Consider the following 20,628-nt stretch of genomic DNA (forward strand, 5'->3'; position numbering starts at 1 on the left):
AGCTTGCTTGGAAACTTACCAAGGAAGAGTAGTCCTCTTGGCTCCTTGGTGGCTGGCCCAGCCTTGGTTTCAGGCGCTGTTTGCTCGTTGTCCGAACCCTAGGGTCCTTCTGCGGCCTCGCCTCTTTCAGCAGATCAATCCGGTCCGTTACGTGGCTGATTCGCTCTTCTCCTCGAGTCTTCACGTTTGATCTTTCTGACTCTAGTCTTGTCCACACCTGCCCACTTGTGTGGTGAGCAGGTGGCTTCATTGATGGTGTCCCACCTGTGTGTTTCGTCTCTGCGGCAGTATGACATTTCCTGGCAGTCCTTCCATTATTTTTTGTCCCTTTGTAGATTTACTTTTGTCTCTGTCCAGGTTGTTTTGTCCTTCCTATTTTGGTTGTTCCAGGACCGTCGTCATGTGCCGCTGGCAGAGCCGCTGCAGCTTGCATTCGGCATTGATGTTACTTCCGCATCATTCCACAAGCTGTCTCGTACGTTGTTTCACTTCCAGCCTGCTCATGTGCTGCCTGAGCTGTTCTGGTCATTGGAGCAGGTGCTTCCGTTATCTCCTCGTTATCTCTGGTGCTTCCGTGCTCTCTCTTCACTCTTCGCCTCGGTTTGTGGTGGCCCCTTCGGTTCAGGATTGTTTTTCCAAGGCGAAAAATCCGTTGGTTTTTCCTGTTGGCATTGGCCTCTGGGGGTCGAGTCAGGGTGCTTCATCCTCTCCTCCGGTACAGGGGTTTCTGCTCTTTTGGTCCTGGGGGTGGGTTTGTTGATTTGCATCCTTCTTCTTTTCTGGCAAAGAATGAGACTTCTGCTTTCCGGAGGGGCCCCCTTGGGTTGTTGATGCTTGGTTGGCTAGGCCAGGGGTGCATCATGTGTTGTGTCCAGTCGCAGCTCTCTGCCATTACGTGCCCGCCACGGCCTCGGTGGCCAGGTACGCGTTTTGGGTTGACCTGGTTTCTGTCCTTCGCTGTTCCAGAATTCGGGTCTCCCAGGTTGTCCACAGGGTTATTCGGTCCAGTCAGCCTGCGGTCTATCCTTGTGGCCACGACGTTCGTAAGTTTGCTGTGCTTCTTAGTATTCGGTAGCCAGAAAGATTGTCTTGGGCTGACATTCGGGCACGGGGCTCTTGGAGGTCAAGCGCTTTTTGGCTGCTTACTACCTTGTAAGTAGTACCTGGGCCTCTTCGGGCTTGTGCCGCTTTTGGTCGGCGGTTGCAGCCATTATAACTATATAATTATTCCATTATAACATCAGGCAATGATGACTTCTCTGGGGGTACACACTATGGCATGTTTTGCCTGCATACCACTAGGACCTGCTTGTGGCTCACTGCTTGTTTTTCCTCACTAAAAACCTATCTAGTGACACTTGTTTTTCCCTATGTTGTAACACTTGTCTGAAGTGAGACATCACATTGTCATTAAAAAGGTTAACACAACGGCCTACTACAGCTTGCTCTGGGTGAATTAATAACAAATTTTCAACATCCTCAAGTGTTTGTGTTCTTTGTTTCATGATTGTTGATATGCCTTTTGTCACTTTAGCACTCATAATGTCCTTTTTCTTAGCAATTACAGTGCATATCAGTGACATAGATTTGTTGTACTGCGTTGCTGGTTCAACAACTCCTGTACCATTTTCATGTTTACGAATGATCTTTTGTTTTTCCTCTATGGTCATTCTCACATGTGTTTTCTTGGCTTGAACCTTACCACTGGCTTTCTTGGGACCCATGGTGAGATATATAATAATTACTTTTATGTTCAAATACCCAAAAATACAAAAAACACTGAAATTCTTTACAAATAATTCAGGCGTGATTGTCACTAGGCGGAAGGCACTGGTAAACTGACGCACGATCGCCGTGCCACCACGTGCTAGGTTGGCCATACACATATCAACAAACTTCGTTTCCCGAGGCAAAGTTTGTAACCCGATTTTGATTTTACAAAAAAATTGGGCTCGTAATCCAAAAAGTTCGCCGAGGTGTCACTGTATTTGTATTGAATTGTTCGTGTAGCTATGAACAAAACTCATAATGTGCTCTACAGCTAAGGTAGATATGTGTCATTGACACAATACAATACAGTGGAGTTAACTGTGCCTTTATTTTGTATTTGCAGTATCCTGCGACGTTACTGTTAACAGCAGATCACGACGATAGAGTGGTACCTCTGCATTCCTTCAAGTTTATATCGGAGTTACAGTTCAAGCTCGGCAACAACTCCACTCAGACCAATCCACTCCTTATTCGCATTGAGACAAAAGCAGGGCATGGTGGAGGGAAACCTACAGCAAAGATTGTAAGTAATATTGTTGCAGTAAATTAGTTTATATGTACATATACCCTGTACATTACTTTGGAACAAACTAGTACTCTATATAATATCAGATATCACAAGGAAAATTTTGTTGTTAAAAAGAGTTCTCATTAATTCTTATGTGTAGTTCCTTAAATCTTCTGAAATTTAGAGCAGCACTTACTGTTTATCTTTTTGTATACTGAAAATACTTAGTTGACGACCTTGTATCTGACGCCCAAGGTCTGAGATAACACCCATTATTTACCGGTTGACGACCTTGTAGCTGACGCCCAAGGTCTGAGATAACACCTATTACTTACCAGTTGACGACCTTGTATCCGACGCCCAAGGTCTGAGATAACACCCATTATTTACCGGTTGACGACCTTGTAGCTGACGCCCAAGGTCTGAGATAACACCTATTACTTACCAGTTGACGACCTAGTAGCTGACGCCCAAGGTCTGAGATAACACCTATTACTTACCAGTTGACGACCTTGTAGCTGACGCCCAAGGTCTGAGATAACACCTATTACTTACCAGTTGACGACCTTGTAGCTGACGCCCAAGGTCTGAGATAACACCTATTACTTACCAGTTGACGACCTTGTAGCTGACGCCCAAGGTCTGAGATAACACCTATTACTTACCAGTTGACGACCTTGTAGCTGACGCCCAAGGTCTGAGATAACACCTATTACTTACCAGTTGACGACCTTGTATCTGACGCCCAAGGTCTGAGATAACACCCATTACTTACCACAACTTTTGTTTGCGGAATCTGTAAGAAAGAAATGAATAGATTTGATTTACCAAAATTAATTATGAAGTAATGTAATATTAGTTGTGACCTAAAGATTTTGGTGTTAAGTGTTGTGTTAAAGTGCAAATATGTTGCAAATTAAACAAACATACTGTCACATTGAATGGGCCAATAAATAACAATGGACCTTGTCTATATTAAAAAAACTAATGTGGTTGTGTGAGTGTATTTACTATTTTTGCCTGCGGGATTGAGCTGTTAGCCTTTGGACCCCACCTTTCTAACTGTTAGTTTTCTGCATGCGCATATGTAGTTATAGGATGAGAGCTACCCTTGTTATGTCCCATATTCCTGGAACACTTTGTATATGACACTTTTTAAACTACTGACATCTACCCCCTCTCATATTTTTATACAACTGTCTACTGCTCTGCAAAAGTGAACTTTCTAACTTTTTTTTTGGCACCTTTGTTTCCTGAGCTTGACTCTATAACCTGTTGTTCACGAGGATTTCCCTGAGATTAGCCCCGTTGGCTCCCTGAAACTTATGGACTGATATCCGCTGTATTAGTCTAGAGCATCAGTTACTGTAGTCCCTGTGCCTACTGGGACCCACGAGTCAGAACCTGGTTCCCCCAGAGGCGCAGGGAGCAATAGCTTATGAATACTCCACTGTTTGAGAGCATAGCCATGTCTGCCATCGACCAGGGGTATCACCCAGAAAGGTCGGTGAACCATTACAAGCCCAAACTGGTAAAACACTGCAACCCAAGACCAAACATAATCTAAGAACTTCTCCCCAGAGAAAATGACAAATAAGTAAATGTTCACTCAACCAGGGTGCACGCTCATTGGCGACCTCCCCCCCCCCTTCCCAGGAGGGGGGAGGGGACCCCGCCCAGGCGGCTCAAGTGCTCACACCAACAGTTCGTTGACTGGGGCTGTATAGAGCTGACATAACCTCTGGCCTCATTCTTCTACTGGATTTTCCCACTATGTGGTTGTGCCGGCTGTGTGATTATTATGCAGTGGCCAGGTGTTCTGAGAAGTACTCGGGCTGCATGCGTCTAGGGTTACCTTCCCTAAGCGCCTGGTAAGTACTGCCCTTACGTATTCAGGGTTTTCTTCCCTGGGACGTTCGGAATTGCACTCCCGTTGAGGTTGGTGTTGCTTCTCATTGACCTCACCCTTGGGGTTCAGTGGGAGTCGTGGGGCTTTCCGTCTGGCCCTGGGAAGGAAGTGGTGGTGTTGTTGGTTGGGGTGCACGTTCTTTTGTGATGCGTGCATAATCGTGGCGGCCGTATATCTCTCTCTGGCCTCTGGTTATTCGAGGGTTTCAAATTTTTATTTTTATTTTCCTGGAGGTCTGCCTAGCTTGTGATTAGGTTTGCCTAGGTTGTGTTTGGTGGGCCTCCTCTGGTTCTCAAGGTAGCATGCACGGCTTCCTGGGGTCAGTTTGCCCGATATTAGATGGAGTTTACCAGCTTTAACCAGCTTTAGCTACGCCAGTGCCTGGGCTCCCCGTTGAGATTCCTCCTCCTGCTGGACCTGTAAACCCCTAGGGGCTCAGTACAGTACTTCCATGTCTCCACTCGCTTTTTGCGAGTTTAATTGTTGTTCGTTGCCCTTGTCTCTGGGTTCAGCCTCCATCATGCTGCTTGTTGGGTCGGTGACACCTATGACCCAGAGTCGTATGGGACTTGTTCCCCGGTCGTCCTCCAACTTACCCGTTTACTCGGTTCCCGGCCCCCAAATACCTGAGGGTTTTGGAGTCGGGACGGTGTTTAGCTCGGGAAGAGACTTGGGCGGCTTCGGAGGCTGCCCCATCCAATGCAGATAGAGAGGTGGTTGAGCCCAATCGTCCTGCCAAGTCTTGTGGATCCTCCCAGTAGACCCCCTTCTTTGAGGCTTTTTCCTTGGACTCCGCCTTTTCATTAGGGGCGGTGGGCATGGATGAGGCATGCGATGCTGCTGCCTCCTGGGTAAGTCCCGTTTTACTTATCTGCGGGTATATAGCTTCAGGGAGCCGACGGGGCTCGCCTCAGAAAACCAGCGCTGAATATAATGAAACGCCATTTTCTGGGATGAGCTCTGGAGACTCCCTGGCCAAACTGTCCTCTTTAAAAGAACGTCGCTTTTGGCCGTTTGCCCGTATGGCCGAATTTGGACGTAATTTGAAAATGAAAAAAAATGAAAATAAATTTGGGATTTTTTTTTTCAACAACAGTAAGTTAAGGGTCCTCTGATAGGTTAGGTGGGCAGGAAATTCTCATAAAGTTTCAAAACGGTATGAAAAACGTTAATTTAAAGTGTCCTCTTATAACCTCTGAGCGTAAGCTGGACGACTCAAATAGAAAACGGAACAGAACGTCACTTTTGTGAGTCTATTTCATTTCAAATTACGTCCAAATTTGCCCATAGTGCGCATACCAGCGAAAAGTGACGTTATTTTTAAGAGGACGGGTTGCCCTGGCACCCTCCCTCCCTCTGGTTGGTGGTTTGTTATCACTCTACGAATTGCCAGTGTGAGTGCTTGGGCCGCCTAGCGGAGCTCCCTCGCCAGGGGTGGTGGGTTCTCAAATGAGTAGGCGTGCTGGTTGAGTGAACATTTGATTGTTTGTTGTTTTCTCTTGGAGGAAGTTCTTAGCCTATGTTTGACCTTGATGCAGTGTTTTACCAGTTGGGGCTTGTAATGGTTCACCGACCTTTCTGGGTGATACTCCTGGTCGATGGCAAACATGACTATGCTCTCAAACAGTGGAGTATTCATAAGCTATTGCTCCCTGCGCCTCTCTGAGGGAACCAGGTTCTGACTCGTGGGTCCCGGTAGGCACAGGGACTACAGTAACTGATGCTCTAGACTAATAAAGCGGATATCAGTCCATTAACTTCGGGGAGCTTTCGGGGCTCAACCCAGAAAATGGCATTTCATTTCATTCAACGCTGTTTTTTTCTATAATTACCTAAGTGTAGTTACAGGATTTGAACGGTGCTTGTAGTGTCCCATCTTCCCAACACTCTTTATCATATAATGCCCTGACACTACTGACGGTCTTGGCCTCCACCACCTTCTCACCTATCTTGTTCCAACCGTCTACCACTCTGTTTGCGAAAGTAAATTGTCTTATATATTTCTTTGGCAGCTTTGTTTAGTTGGCTTAAATCTTTGTTTTTGAAGTTTCAAGTCTCGGGAATTCTTCTTTATTCATTTTGTTGATTCCTGTTACTATTTTGTTTGCAGTGATCACATCGCCTCTTTTTCTTTCGTTTTCTAGTCTTTACATATTTAATGCCTCTAAACTCTACTCGTAGCTATTTATCTTACAACTTCAGAAGCCATTTAGTTGCATGTCATTGCACCTTTTTCAGTTTGTTGGTGTGCTTCTTAAGGTATGGGCACGACACAGCCACTGCACATTTCCAGTTTTGGTCTCAAGAAAGGTCGTGAACAATTTCTTAAGTATCTCACCATCCATGCATTTAAAAGCAGTTGTGAAATAGGAAAGTGTAGCTTAGGCTTGATCCTTGGAATCTCGATGAGGTCGGCTCCTCGCACAGTGTCCTTTATGTCATTCTCGGGTAATAGCTTTCTATTTAGAACCACCCTCAGATCTCTTTCTTTATCTGAATTTTTTAAAGCTTTTTCACATAATTTGTAGGTTGTATGTGGTCTATTTTTCCCCATAACACTTTCCATAACATAGCATTTATTCATTAAATTTTATTTACCAAGTGGTGCTGCATACACTTGTTTTATCTAGGTCTGATGAGAAAAATCATTCCGAGTTGTGAATTTTTGGTTTACGAGCCGTCTCCAGTAACGGATAAAATTCGTAAAAGAAGGTACCGCTGTATCTTAATTGGGAGCCTAGGAACAAATGAGAGCAGCTTCTGGAAGAATCTACTCTTGGAATGCAAACAGTACATTACAGTATGTTCTGGAACCTTGCGCATTAAATACTCTAGAAAATGGAGCTAATTATCCTTACATTTTTTTTGCAGATTGAAGAGCACACTGACATCTATTGCTTCATCATGCAGGCTCTGGGCTTGGAAGAGTCGTGACTTGCCTCGAGGAGCTCTCCCAGTTGCATCTTTGTAACTTCTTATTGTACAAGATATACTCTTAATTCCAGCATCTGTAACTTTGACTTTTCTTTGATACAAGTGAATTTGCCAATATCATACTTTTGATGCCAAAGATTGAGGATAAAGCCTGTTTCCTTCCATTGTAAGAATTATATTTACCAAAAGTTTTTTGAAACACCTAATGTACTGTATTATCATTTATATATTATTAACACGAAATTGTAAAATTAACACGGGTAAAGAAAAAGTATGCCACAACACTGTCCTAAAATGTATATTTTTAGAAATAGCATGTATACTTAGAGCACAGGGTGCTCACAGTGCTAAGAAATACTAAATTTGAGAGTAGACTTTATTGGTAGATATTTTGTCTGCAAGGGCTTTATTTTATTAAATCAAATACACCAAACTTGTGCATATAAATGTGAAAAGTTGAGGGGGTAAGGAGAGTGCAGTGAAGGCAACACCCCACCACCGTAGTGTGTGTTATAAGTATTAAGTAAAGCAAGAAGGGGTGATAGTGTTGAACATAACTTTGACCTGTTCAGTGGTGTGTTGGTAGCTGTAGATTCTGCACATTTTCTCCTAGTGTTGTCTTCTATTTTGGTGATGCAGTTGGCATCCTTAAATTGATGAAGTGTTGCCCTTGGTTCCTGTTTGCCAGATAAGAGTTATTACAGTTTTTGACATAAAAAGGGATCTTATGTTTGTAATTTTGTTTGATCTAAATTTAAGTATGGTTAACCTATAAATAATGTCACAATTATTTTTGGGTGTACTATTGTGTACAATCCTGCCATAGTGACCATGATTTTTTGTTAATTTCTCTGTGGGGGTATTGATGATAATTAAAGTTTTATGCACAAAATCCTGTATAGTACTGATTCTATTAGTCACTGTTTGTTGTTTACTACCGATCCTGTCTCAAGACTAAGCCATTGTTCTGGTTCTGCTTTGTTGTGTTGGTTGTTTGTCTTTGCTGGTTTTCTGTATTTCCTAATAAACTATAAATGGCTGAAGATTTAAGACGGAATTAGTAATGTGTTGCCATTACAACATGCTAGATCTTAAATATCCTCTATGTTTCATTATTGAATGCAGAACCCAAGCAATAAGAAAATTAAGAATATCACTAACAAAGCCATATTAAATCACTGGCTCACTCTTCCGAGAGTGCAAATAATGTAACTCAACCCCACTACTCTCAATACCCGTATTAGAAGTAGAAAGAATAATGTCACCATGGCATGGGGGATACACTATACTCTGTTATAATTGTGACACATTATACATAGGTATAACATGCACAAACTTGCTGCGATGATTTACAAAGATAAATAATCCATGTCAGTAACGCCAACAACGTGTGTTTGTCACACATCAGGACCACCACCACATTACTTTGAGGAAGAGTCAACTCACCGTCAAAGAAAACACAACTGGGGTGACATTGTTTGGCATATACAGCTGTTAAACCACTTAACACCATCAAACATAGTGAAGAAAATTTCAACTTCACAGTATTATAGCCTTGATATTTACTTGCATGGTGATAACCTTCATTATTTTGACAAATATGTTAAGATTTCATATAATACAGTTATTCTAAATAAGTTTAACTTACACACTGAGATTAAAAGGCATGAAATTATGCCATAAAGATAATTTTACTCTTAAAAGAAGAGTAACTTTTTGATGTTTGACATTTTGAGTTTGGTAAGAACTATGGCAGGCCTTTTATATACATTACTTCATTTAAGAAACCCTATGTTACCTCATTGACAAATAATAAAGTGGTTGGAACGGTAAATACTTTTGACCTTGACTTACACCCTCAAGCAAACATGAACAATTAACATTTTGAGCATGAATGCATTTTGGTTTCTTAACCCTCAACTCGAGGCTATTTGATACCATCTTTTCCATAACCTGATTCTTTTTTTTGTTACTCGCTGATCCATCTCAAGTCTAGAAATCCTTAACCCTGGTGGAGATGCAATGACTTGTCTAAAGTTATAGAATTCAAACTTCTACTTATAATAAATTAAGCACAATTAAAACTATATACATTACATTGACACATGGACACTGAATACTGACAATGTTTGCATCAAATGTGGGGATAAAACCCCCACACTTCTGGAGAGAACACCTCTGGTGAGGTCTTCTCCACCAGCCCTCTTGCTAACACACTCCTACAGTGAGGTCTTGAAGCGCTCTGCTAGCACGCTCCAGCACAGATATCCAGGGTGGACAAAGATAAACTTTTTAGCACGGGTGGAACAAGAACAGGGGACACAGGTGGAAGTTTTGTACTCGAATGAGCCACAAAGACATTAGTGGAATACACTAGGCAGTGACGTGGTGGATGCAGACCCCATACACAGTTTCATAAGTAGATATGATGGAGCCCAGTCAGCTCAGGAACCTGTTCACCAGTTGAGAGGCAGGACTGAAGTGCAGCCTGGACATCCTGCTACATCCCTGACTGGTACATCCTGCTGCAGCCCCGACCTGCACATCCTGCTGGAGCCTCGACCTGCACATCCTGCTGCAGCCCCGACCTGCACATCCTGCTGCAGCCCCGACCTGCCCATCCTGCTGCAGCCCCGACCTGCACATCCTGCTGCAGCCCCGACCTGCCCATCCTGCTGCAGCCCCGACCTGCCCATCCTTGTGCAGCCCCGACCTGTACATCCTGCTGCAGCCCCGACCTGTACATCCTGCTGCAGCTCCGACCTGTACATCCTGCTGCAGCCCCGACCTGCCCATCCTTGTGCAGCCCCGACCTGCCCATCCTGCCCCATGTGCCAGCAGATGGTCTAGTCCTGCCTAATCCTGGCAGTGCTATGGCACTCACAGCCAGGAGGGATGCAGGCGATTTTTATTCAAGTTTCCGTCTGTTTACTGGAGTTTTAAGGAACAGGATATGAGCGTCGTGTATCCATAGGAGTTTTGAATCATTCCTAATACAGTACAGTACCTAAAATCTCCATATGGCGTCATGCGCCTTAAGGAGATAGGAGTCGCATCGTTTCTTCTGCAGCTCCATTCAGTAAGTTGTCTCGTTTTCTTCCCTGGCCTACTTATGCTTCTCCCGAGCTGACAGGGTCCTAGATTTTCACTCCTTGGTTTATGTCGGCCCCTTCGCTCTGTGATTCCCTTTTTAAGGCGGAGTTTTTGCTGGCGCTTGCCACCGATTTTGGGATTGGTGAGCTTCCTGGTCCTTTCCGGAGGCAAGGTTTCTGTTCAAGGGCCTTGATGGGCGCTTTCTTCATTTGCAACGTTTCTTCTTTTTCTAACAAAGAACAAGTGAGCGTGTTTCCAGAGGGGTTCCTTTGGTTGATTTGGCCAGGGGGTGCATCATTTGTTGTGTCCGGTGGTGGCGATTTGTTGTTACCTGCGTGCCAACGTCTTTGCTTCAGTGGACACTTTCGGTTGATCCAGTGACCGTGGTCCTGTGTCCCAAGACTCGTGTTTTTCAGATTGTCAGCAGTGTCATCAAGGCTAGTCAACACCTCTGGTCTATCCTGGGCACATGATATTTGCAAATATGCTGCACTCATGGTGGTCTTCTCTAATTTATGTCTTAAACCGATATTCAGGCTTGGGGGGGGGGGAGGTTTGCAGATTAATAGGGTCATGGCGGCTGGGTACTTAGTCAATGTCCCTGGTTGTCTTCGGTCCTTTGATCGTGTTTCACAGACATTGGTCTCTTCTTTGACTTGGTGCTTTCTGCCTCTCCTACTCTGGTAAGTCCCTCTAACATTCACTGTGGTTACTTAGCTACAGGAAGCCACCTAGGTGTTGCCCTCAGAAACCCAGCTTTGACCATAATGAAACATATCGTTCTGGTAGAGCTCCTTTGGATCCTTGTCTCCCTCCCCTTCTGTGTTCATTGTGATGTTATTTATTCCTGAACTGCTCTGATTGCTGAAGCTGGACCGGGCCGCCCAGTGGCAGCATTCGGTACTAGCAGGTTCTAGCTAGTTTGGTTTTTCTTTGGATATTGTATATTTTTAGGGGTTATTTTGCATTTTAGTCATTTTTGAAGCTTGCAAACCCAGCAGTTGTTTGTAAAACTTTGCTGACTTTCTGAATGATTTCCCGGTAATATAGCAGATTGTCATTTGCTCTCTGCACCACATATGAAGTGGGGTCAGGTTTTGGCTCTGGTCTCTGGTAGGCTCAATGAACTCTTGCAACTAATGTGACTGGTTGATTGGAGCAATCTCAGTGAGATAGCTACAGGGAGCCACCAGGGCTCTACCAGAAAGATGCGTTTCATTACATGCACTGCTGGATTTTTTATACCCGACCCGGGGTCTCGCCAATGCAGGACAAAATACTTAGGCACGCAGCTGCCTCCCGAGAAGAGGCTGTAACCACAAGTGTGCCAGTGGGGATGGAGGTTAAAAGTAACTTGGGAATCCACAGTGCTTCTGGATGTGTACATCAGGGCAGGCATGTTCATTGTGACAAAAGATCAAAATACAGTACTTTAGTCATGTAGCAGGGCCAAACAAATCATGGAATGTAGCAGTGGCAGGAGAAAGCAAACGCAGTGGCAGTGCCAGGAACCCTCATAAAGGAGGGGGATAAATGGCACAGTTGTCACAATGGAAGATGGAGCCACACAACACATCCTCCATAATGGAGGACGAGGTAGTCACCACCGGGGGCTCGGGGTTCAACACAGCCATGGAAGTGGGAGTGGACTGGTTAGCAGGGGTAGTCAGAAGTGAAGCCTGGTCTGGGTCCAATGTAGCTGGGCTATGGAGCCCATCCTTCCATCACAGTTCAACTTGCAGGATTGGTCACCCTCCCCACAAGTCCGAGGAGAAATAAGGCCTGACAAAATTTTTTTTATTAAAGTAAACGACTTCACTGTCCAGCACACCCCCAGCCACTAGTCCACAAGGGTAAGCAACCTCATGGATAATGAGAACAGTATGTGTAGGTTACCATTGAGGGCTGAATGGTATCCCAGGGAGCAATAGGTGTACCAACCCTACAATGCCCATTTGACCCGATGTCTTACCAAGGTGTAGCTAATCAGGCAAGCAGCTTGGTTCAGGTGGGCCGTAGTGAACCTCCAATTTTACCCATCCCCTCGCCAAAGAAGTGAGTTGCCCACCCCATCCCATGGGCCACAACCAGTGGGTAGGCTCAACTCACAGATGAAGGAACAGAAGGGAGTGCACGGGTCTCCATACACGACCAAAGTGTTGGGGGGACGTATTTTGCTTGTACACCACCACAGCAGGCAGGATAGGGGAGCAATAATTAGCCCTCCCTATCCATGAGTGATGCACAAGTGCCTGTTCACTGTGTCAAGGCACTTTCCACCAAATGGGAACATTTGTGAGTAATATGCCACCTTGGACAAGGTGGCATATTATGATGCTACTGCTATTATTACGCCACTGTTCTGATAAAAAGTGACACTTGCTTATAACACACTTTGTTACCAATGATTTAGTTAAAAGACTTTCTTTCCTTAATAAGGAATTTATTTCCCACAAGTTTGAGACCTCTGGTATATAGCCGTGTATAATTAATTTACCCAGAGACTTAAGAATTGTATTGGAAAATAATAAACATGATAATAAAACAGGCTGCTGTGAGATTTTATTTTCATAACTTCATTGTTAGGATATACACAAAGTAGTGGCATAGGACTGAGAACGTAAACATTTGTCAAAACAAATACCCTAACAATTACTGGTGTTATTTCTACTTATCTGCAATATGCAATTATGGTTCTAGAACACATATTGTTTAAGGATAAATTAACAGGAAACTCAGTAAAACTAACATTGGTCAAAGAACACATGTAGCACAACACTGACATAAATTCAACTTTCAGATAATGTTTTAAGAATAACAATAACAGACTGTAGTGTTTGCCTCAAGTTTCTTAGAACACACACAACGTTCACAGAAACCTTCGCTGTAACTAAGCAATCCAGTCCTATTTGCTTCAGAGTTCATATACATAAATCTAAATAGGCCTACAGTACTATAATTTGATTTTAACAATTTATAAATATAAAATTCAGAATGTTGATACACAAGTCAAATATCTGAAGGAATATATAAATTGCAAAATGTATATAGCTTTGATATTTACTTCCATGTATGCTTCATTATTTATGCAAATGTTATGTCAAAATGTCATAGTACTATATACATGTTAAATACATTGAACCTACATGCTACGAGATTAAATACCATGCAGTTATGCCATAAAGATAATTGTTTAGCATTGAAGGAATAAAGTTTGACACTTTCTGTTTGGTAAGAAGCATGACAAGTCTTTCATTTTTTGTAAACGAACTATATTAAAAAAAAACATTGACAAATAATGAAGTGGTTGGAACAGTAAAATATTTGTTGCCTTGACCTATAACCCAAGCATACAAAGAGTATTTAACATTTCTACCATAAATATTTGCACTTTTTAATTTAAATCTTTTACATGGTTTTGCTACACAGCCTTCCCGGCTTGGTGCCTTCTATTGATAATTACTTTTACATGGTTTATAAACTCTTTTTTTATTGATCCTTATTAATAGTCATTTAACAGCGATTTACATTTTGCAAAATATAAATTAGTAAAATATTTTATAATTTTTTTATGAGATATTTATCAAATTTCCTTTAATTTCAATACTAAGCAAACTATTTTGTAATGTTTGTAATGTTTAGTCTAAAGTATATATATCTTCAAAGGAAAGTATTCATGTTTTGGTTTCGTTGCCACAGACACGGCAAAGCTGAAAATACATCTTACTCATCACACTCAAATATAATAATTGCCTTTCCAAATTCATTGAAATTATTAAAAATAATAATCCTGATGTCCTCAAAGTTAGGTGACATCCCACTATTAAATGTTGACACTTTACTGATAGATAAATACTATATACACAGTCTCCTATAATGATATCTATACGTACAGTTCTGGCAAATCACATTCTTCACATATTATGCATAAATTATTGTATGGCAAATTTTAATTATAAATAAAACATACATATACTGTATGTATATATACTGTATAGTAAATGCAGTACAAATTTATTTTAAAAAACATCTTAATGCAAAATTTTACAAATATATTCCAAAATAAGTGAGTAGCATCATACAGGTGTCAAGAGATTTATAATATGTAAATAACACATTAAATCCAGATTAACAACACTTCAATAATAAAGGTGCTAGAGGCTGCACACACTCCAAGTGACCACTCACATCAAACACAAGCTAAAATACCCATTTACGCCTTCACAATTTTAATAATATTATTACACATAATAAAATACGTGAACCTTTTGAAGCCATTTTATATGAATTTTTAAATATTATTAATTTAATTGAACAGTTATTTCAAAACACATGAGAAAGCTTTATAATAAGTTGTGAAAAACAAACTTGGAATGCACAAATAAGCATATGAATGCTGATTAAATTTACTTCCAGGAATGTTTATGTAGTGTAAGCTTCAAAGTACTTGTAGCAAAACATTACATAATGTATAGTAATGTTTAAGACAAAAGTAAAGAATGCAACAGTTGTTATATCTTTTAAATAAAAACTATGATAAAATCCAAATGTGGAATGTAAGATTTAATGATAGAACATTACTGCAGTAGCCTGATGGTAGAGAAGCACCCACAGCGATGATATACATAATGTGGCGAGTGTTTACCACACACACGCGGCCCACGTGCCTCTCTCTCTCTCACCAACATAAAGGTTTAAGTGTATTCAAAGACACACACAACCAAATTAATAGCTATATTTGGAGGAACTATATGAAATTCTATAAATAACACTCATTAAAAGAATTAAAATTTGACCAAAGCTAATAGATATCCAAGTGAGCTTTACTGGTACAGAATATGATTGTAAATTAACAATATAACAGTACATATGTGGCAGCTTCATATTTATAACAAAAAAGTAAACAGCAGACCCAAGACATACATCTGGTGTTACCATTGCACTTGCTTTTAACAACTATCAGATGCCACTGGATATTACATATAAATACAGAACTACAAGTAATCAAACAACATTTTTCTAAAGTTCCATGTAATGAAAAAGGACTAGAAATTTTACTGTGTATATTTTCTCTAATAATTCTCTCCCTATTTTTTTCATCAAGCACATAAAACATTATATAAACGAGTGTGTGAAGACAAACGTAGAGTACAGTACTGTATGTACCTCGCAACAGAGCTATGAACATAAATGATAAATGAAGTGAATAGGAAAATCAATCATTTATACTATAACCAAATGCCAACAGTAAATTTGTGTATTTATTAGCATTAAACAATAAATTGTGTGACACACTTTACACTCTGGTATTTCCCTCAGGACCTCATAGTCAAATTATATTTAGCAGGGCAAGGATTTAGCATTTGGCAAGGCTTGATTTTTTATAATTATTACCTTTGAAATTATTTCCAATTACTTAATTATTTTGTACATGTCTGTTTGGAAATATACTTTTAATTTTCTCCACAAGAATTACACAAAAAATGCATAATACTGTAGCATCCTGGGAGAAACATGACATTATAGGTGATATGAAGGATCCTAACATTTCATAACTTGAGCTCACAGATGTAGAGTAATATAATTTTGAAAATAAATTACTCTTGAAAGATTTCTGGAAGACATTTAACAGGATAACAATTTTTCCTAATTTAACGTAAAAAATATACTCAATGTAATATATAAATTTCATCTAAGGACAGACTTGTTAAATATTACTGGTACATGACATTCATACCCCACGCTAGATGGGTATAGTTACTGATGACTGTTATAGTTACTGGTACAGTACTGGTGCATGGTATCCATACCCATGCCAGATGGACCATACTGATGACTGTTGTAGTTACTGGTACTGGTGCATGGTATCCATACCCATGCCAGATGGACCATACTGATGACTGTTGTAGTTACTGGTACTGGTGCATGGTATCCATACCCATGCCAGATGGACCATACTGATGACTGTTGTAGTTACTGGTACTGGTGCATGGTATCCATACCCATGCCAGATGGACCATACTGATGACTGTTGTAGTTACTGGTACTGGTGCATGGTATCCATACCTATGCCAGATGGACCATACTGATGACTGTTGTAGTTACTGGTACTGGTGCATGGTATCCATACCCATGCCAGATTGACCATACTGATGACTGTTGTAGTTACTGGTCGTACTGAGGATCCCGCGCCGATTACGGTATTTTTGTTGCTTTGTCATCTGAAGTAGTAAGACAACATGGATAAACATTAACAGGGTGATTTAGGAAGATGTTTGTTAAAGATAATTTTTTTTTAACCTACAGTACATAGATTAACTTTCTCTTAATTTTATCTTAATTTACAGTACATATGCATTCAGTTAGGAGATCCTTCCTCAAACTATTTCACCTGCAGATATACACTACATTGCTTACGTCTTACACACAACAATTACTTTCTGTGGAGCCCCCCTCCAGCTCCTGGGAGCTTTCTGGGCTGATATGTATGTATTAGACCGTGGCATCAGTCAATTCGATTGGAATTCTAGTCCACCGGGGACCACGAGCCAGAACTTGGCCCCCTTCAGAGAGGCACGAGGAGCAATGGCCTATAGAAATCTCCATGTGGTTGGAAGCATTCCATGTCTGCCATCGACTGGGTTAGTCACCCAGAAAGGTAGACATTCCCCCCAAAAAACCTGGGTCAAATAAAATTCCACCAGAATTTTGGCATCAGCCAAAATTCCATTTGGGTCAAAATTGCTACCAAAAGTCGAACCATCAAGCAGAACTCCCCAATCCGCAAACAAGCATGACGTCATAACTGCCGTTTTGCTGCTGTCTGCGCATCTCCCCTCTTCCCGGGATGGGGAAGGGGGGAGCCCCAGACCCCTGCGCTGGCCATCCAACCCCCAGTTCTGAGGCTGATGTGTCGAGTGGCGGTCGTTCAACTCTGGCTTCTGTCTCTGTGCAGTGCTGTGCCTTTGTGGTGGTGTGTGACCTAGGAGTAATTCACAGTCGATGCCTTTCGGCAGGACTGGTCGAGATGGGGTTACCTTTTAACTCTTTCCCCAGTTCCGCTGTTGTTTCTGGTTCTGGCTCGGTTGGAGACTTACCAGGGGAGAGTTGTCCTGCTGGCCCCTTGGTGGTTGGCCCAGCCTTGGTTTCTGGCGCTGCTTGCTCCGTGTCCAAACCCAGAGACTTTTCCATGGCTCTGCTTCTTCCAGCAGATTGGTCCAGTTCGGTACGTGGCTGGTTTGATCTTCTCCTCCGATCTCTTTGTCTGGTCTTTCTGATGTGGGTCTATCACCACTTGTACAGTGATCAGGTAGCTTCATTGATAATGTTCCACCTGCGTGTTTCGTCTCGGCAGCGGCATGTTGTTTCTTGGTGGTCCTTTCGTCATTTTTTGTCTCTTCGTAGGTTGTCTTTGATTTCGGATAGAACTATTTTGTACTTTCTCTCTTGGCTGTTTCAGGATCGACATCTTATGCCGAATACTGTCGCCTCGTATTGTGCGGCACTGGCGGAGCCGCTCCAGCTTGCATTCGGGGAGGATGTTACTTCCGCTCCGTTTCGTAAGCTGTCCCCCCCTTCGCCCTCCTGAGGAGGGGGGAGCAGCGCAGACAGCGGCGCAGTGGCAGTTGTGACGTCATACTTGTTTGCTTGTTTTTGGCTTAGAGAGTTCTGCTTAATAGTTAGGCTTTCGGTAGCAATTTTGAACCAAGTGGAGTTTGTTTTGGGACGACTACCTTTCTGGGTGCCTAACCCGATTGATGGCAGACATGGAATGCTTCCAACCATATGGAGATTTCTATAGGACATTGCTCCTCATGCCTCTCTGAGGGGGACAGGTTCTGGCTCGTGGTCCCTGGTAGGTAAGAACTCCAATTGAATTGACTGATGCCACGGTCTAATACATATATATCAGCCCAGTAAACTCCCGGGAACCTCCGGGACTCACCCAGAAAATGGTGTTTCATTACATTCAACGCTGGTTTTGTGCTTTTTATACAGGAGACAGGCTTAATTAAATATCAATTTATCTGTCTACACAAATAACAAAACAGAAAGCAAAGATATAATTAAAATGGTTAATGTGCCTAAAATCATTTTGTTTAGGATTTCAAGATATTTAACAGTAAGACATTGAAGCCATTTAACTACATGTAGTAAAGAGAGAGCTCAATACAGGTGAAGGTAAAGGAAATTAACTATAATCCTATAATCAATGAAAATTATTTCTTAAAGTTTTGTCTCACTGATTTGATGTATCTGAAAATACATATAAATTTCATAGTTAACTGGACATGAGTAAAATATTGGCTGATCTTGATAAAATTAGGCTTTGAGTATTTATGGAAAAGTGGGGAGGAGTATTGAGAGAGTTTATACATTTAGAGAGGAGTATAAAGCTCCCCAACACTATAACCAGATGCGAGTACTAACAGAAAAACCGCGTTATAATACAGATCACGGACTGAAGAGGAACCATAAACTGAGAAGAAAGAAAGGGGAGGACATGGTTAAGAGACCAGGAGGGCTCAGGCAGCAAATGACCAAGTTGAAGGCAAAACAATGCATGAGATAGATTCGTGAATCAAGCCGAGGCAGGACTGATGCCAAATGAAAGCAGCAGTGGCTCCATCAGTGCCCTATGATAAGGAGCAAGAGATGTCGGTCGAGAAACAAGTAACAAAGGAAAGAAAGAACCACCAGAACAGAATCGGAAGAATGACGATACCAAGCGGCTTCATACTGCTGCCAGGAAAACGAATGCTGGTGGGATATCTTCAATTCAGCCACTTGCTCACCATATAGATGACAATAAAACACGTCAGAAAGACCAGATGTGAAGAGTCGAGAAGTTTGAACCAGCAAGGTGTGTCATTGTGCTCCATGGCTCTACCTTTCTGAAAGAAGCAGAGCCATGGAAACATTACTGGGTTCGGATTTTGTGCAAGCAGCAACATAAAGTAAGGCTAAGCTGGCCACCAGGAAGAAACCTGGAGAAACTGCTGGATAGGGGACAAGAGGTAAAGGAACCCCCACTGCAACTAATCAAACTGAAAGGTTTCCACTGTGAGGGTCTTGCAATTAGGGAACAGAGCCATGTAGAAAGGAATGTGCCAATTCCTAGCCGACACAGAGATGAACATCAGGGCCTTGTCAGAAACAGGCCCGTGGGGACATTGATCCCCGAAATCAACGCAAGGTAATCGCAAGATAACCGCAAGGTAAGGGGCACTCGAATATTTTCATATGATTATGTTGCAAAGCCACTGCAAGGAGGCAGTGTTGACAGTTCACTCCTATGAGATGGGAAGTGAGAGACCATCTGTGAAAATAATGGACACTTCTTGAACATGAACAGTGTGGAAAACCAAACCCTGAGAAGCCAGCAGACAAGCTAAATGAAGCATCCAGCTCCAAAAGAGAAATGGACTGAGGGGAACCTCCCTGGTTCAGACACTGAACCACAAGGGAACAGTCTGAATGGAACTGGGGCATGAAGCCAGGCAGAATCTGAATTCTCCTGTGAGCATACCACATGGCTGCAAACTTGAATACACCATACTGTGTGCCCAACATAACAGACGTGACCAATGGTCCTGGGCAGTGCTGGTCACAAAGCCCCGGCCCAGGGATATTGGTTAGGTCCTCTGCTCAAAACCTAAGAGCATGGGCTCCATGCTCTGTCTCCCTTAGGACTGTTCCCCCATGATTCATTGCCTCAAATGGCAGGGGTTCACTTAATCCCTTGCACTTTAGAGCTGGAAGCTTCGAGTAGCTCTTCTATGAGGTTCTTGGGGTTTGGCACTCTGTGCTCTTCATGTTCAGGGAGTGTACAATGTACTCATATATGGTCTGTATTGGATCCTTCACATCTCATCTCCATGGAGTAGTCTGTTGATGCCTTCTCCTTCCTTTGGCTTTGCAAGATATGGCTCTTTTTGCATTGGTGTGGAATTGGTGCCTTCCTCTGTAAGCGGCTCCATTCCCTGATTGTGAGGGAACTCTTTTTTCCCAGTCCAGTTGTCCTGGCCAAGTTGGAGTCCTACAAGGGAAGAGTAGTCCTTCTGGCTCCTTGGTGGCTACACCAGCCTTGGTTTCAGGCACCGCTTGTTCAGTGCTATCAGAGGATCAGCACAGTGACTTAATTCGCTGGTTCACACTTCTTCTTAGCTCTTCACGTCTGGAGAATTTGAAGCATTTTTATCTCCATCCTTATGCCAATCAGGTAGCCTCTTTCGTAGTGTCTCACCTACATTTCTCATCTAGTGGCAATAAGAGGCTTTTGTGATGCCCCTTTCACCACATCCTTTCCCCTTTTTTGTTGTTCTTAGGTTTCCGAGTGTGTGGTGCTCTCCTTTCTTGAATGGCATCTCACACTGTTGCCTCGTGCAGTGCGGAGCTGGTAGAACCACTGCAG

General features: G+C 42.4%; 2 protein-coding genes across 8 annotated transcripts in view; one reads left to right on the top strand and one right to left on the bottom strand.

Moving 5' to 3' along the window:
- Positions 1-8,957, top strand: part of LOC123753985 (prolyl endopeptidase) — a 103,331-nt gene extending 94,374 nt beyond the window's left edge. For all 6 annotated transcript variants that reach the window (XM_069329756.1, XM_069330787.1, XM_069328723.1 and 3 more), the window contains exons 13-14: positions 2,114-2,293; positions 7,059-8,957. In XM_069329756.1, the coding sequence (XP_069185857.1) occupies positions 2,114-2,293; positions 7,059-7,121 (243 nt within the window). In that variant the 3' untranslated portion in view covers positions 7,122-8,957. The remainder of the gene's footprint in view (positions 1-2,113; positions 2,294-7,058) is intronic.
- A 3,794-nt stretch (positions 8,958-12,751) lies between these two features.
- LOC138366261 (inositol 1,4,5-trisphosphate receptor-like) overlaps positions 12,752-20,628 on the bottom strand; it is an 87,162-nt gene continuing 79,285 nt past the window's right edge. For both annotated transcript variants that reach the window (XM_069327952.1, XM_069327504.1), the window contains one exon: positions 12,752-16,435. In XM_069327952.1, the coding sequence (XP_069184053.1) occupies positions 16,316-16,435 (120 nt within the window). In that variant the 3' untranslated portion in view covers positions 12,752-16,315. The remainder of the gene's footprint in view (positions 16,436-20,628) is intronic.

The sequence above is a fragment of the Procambarus clarkii genome, chromosome 1 (genome assembly GCF_040958095.1).
Source record: "Procambarus clarkii isolate CNS0578487 chromosome 1, FALCON_Pclarkii_2.0, whole genome shotgun sequence".
NCBI classification, from domain to species: domain Eukaryota; kingdom Metazoa; phylum Arthropoda; class Malacostraca; order Decapoda; family Cambaridae; genus Procambarus; species Procambarus clarkii.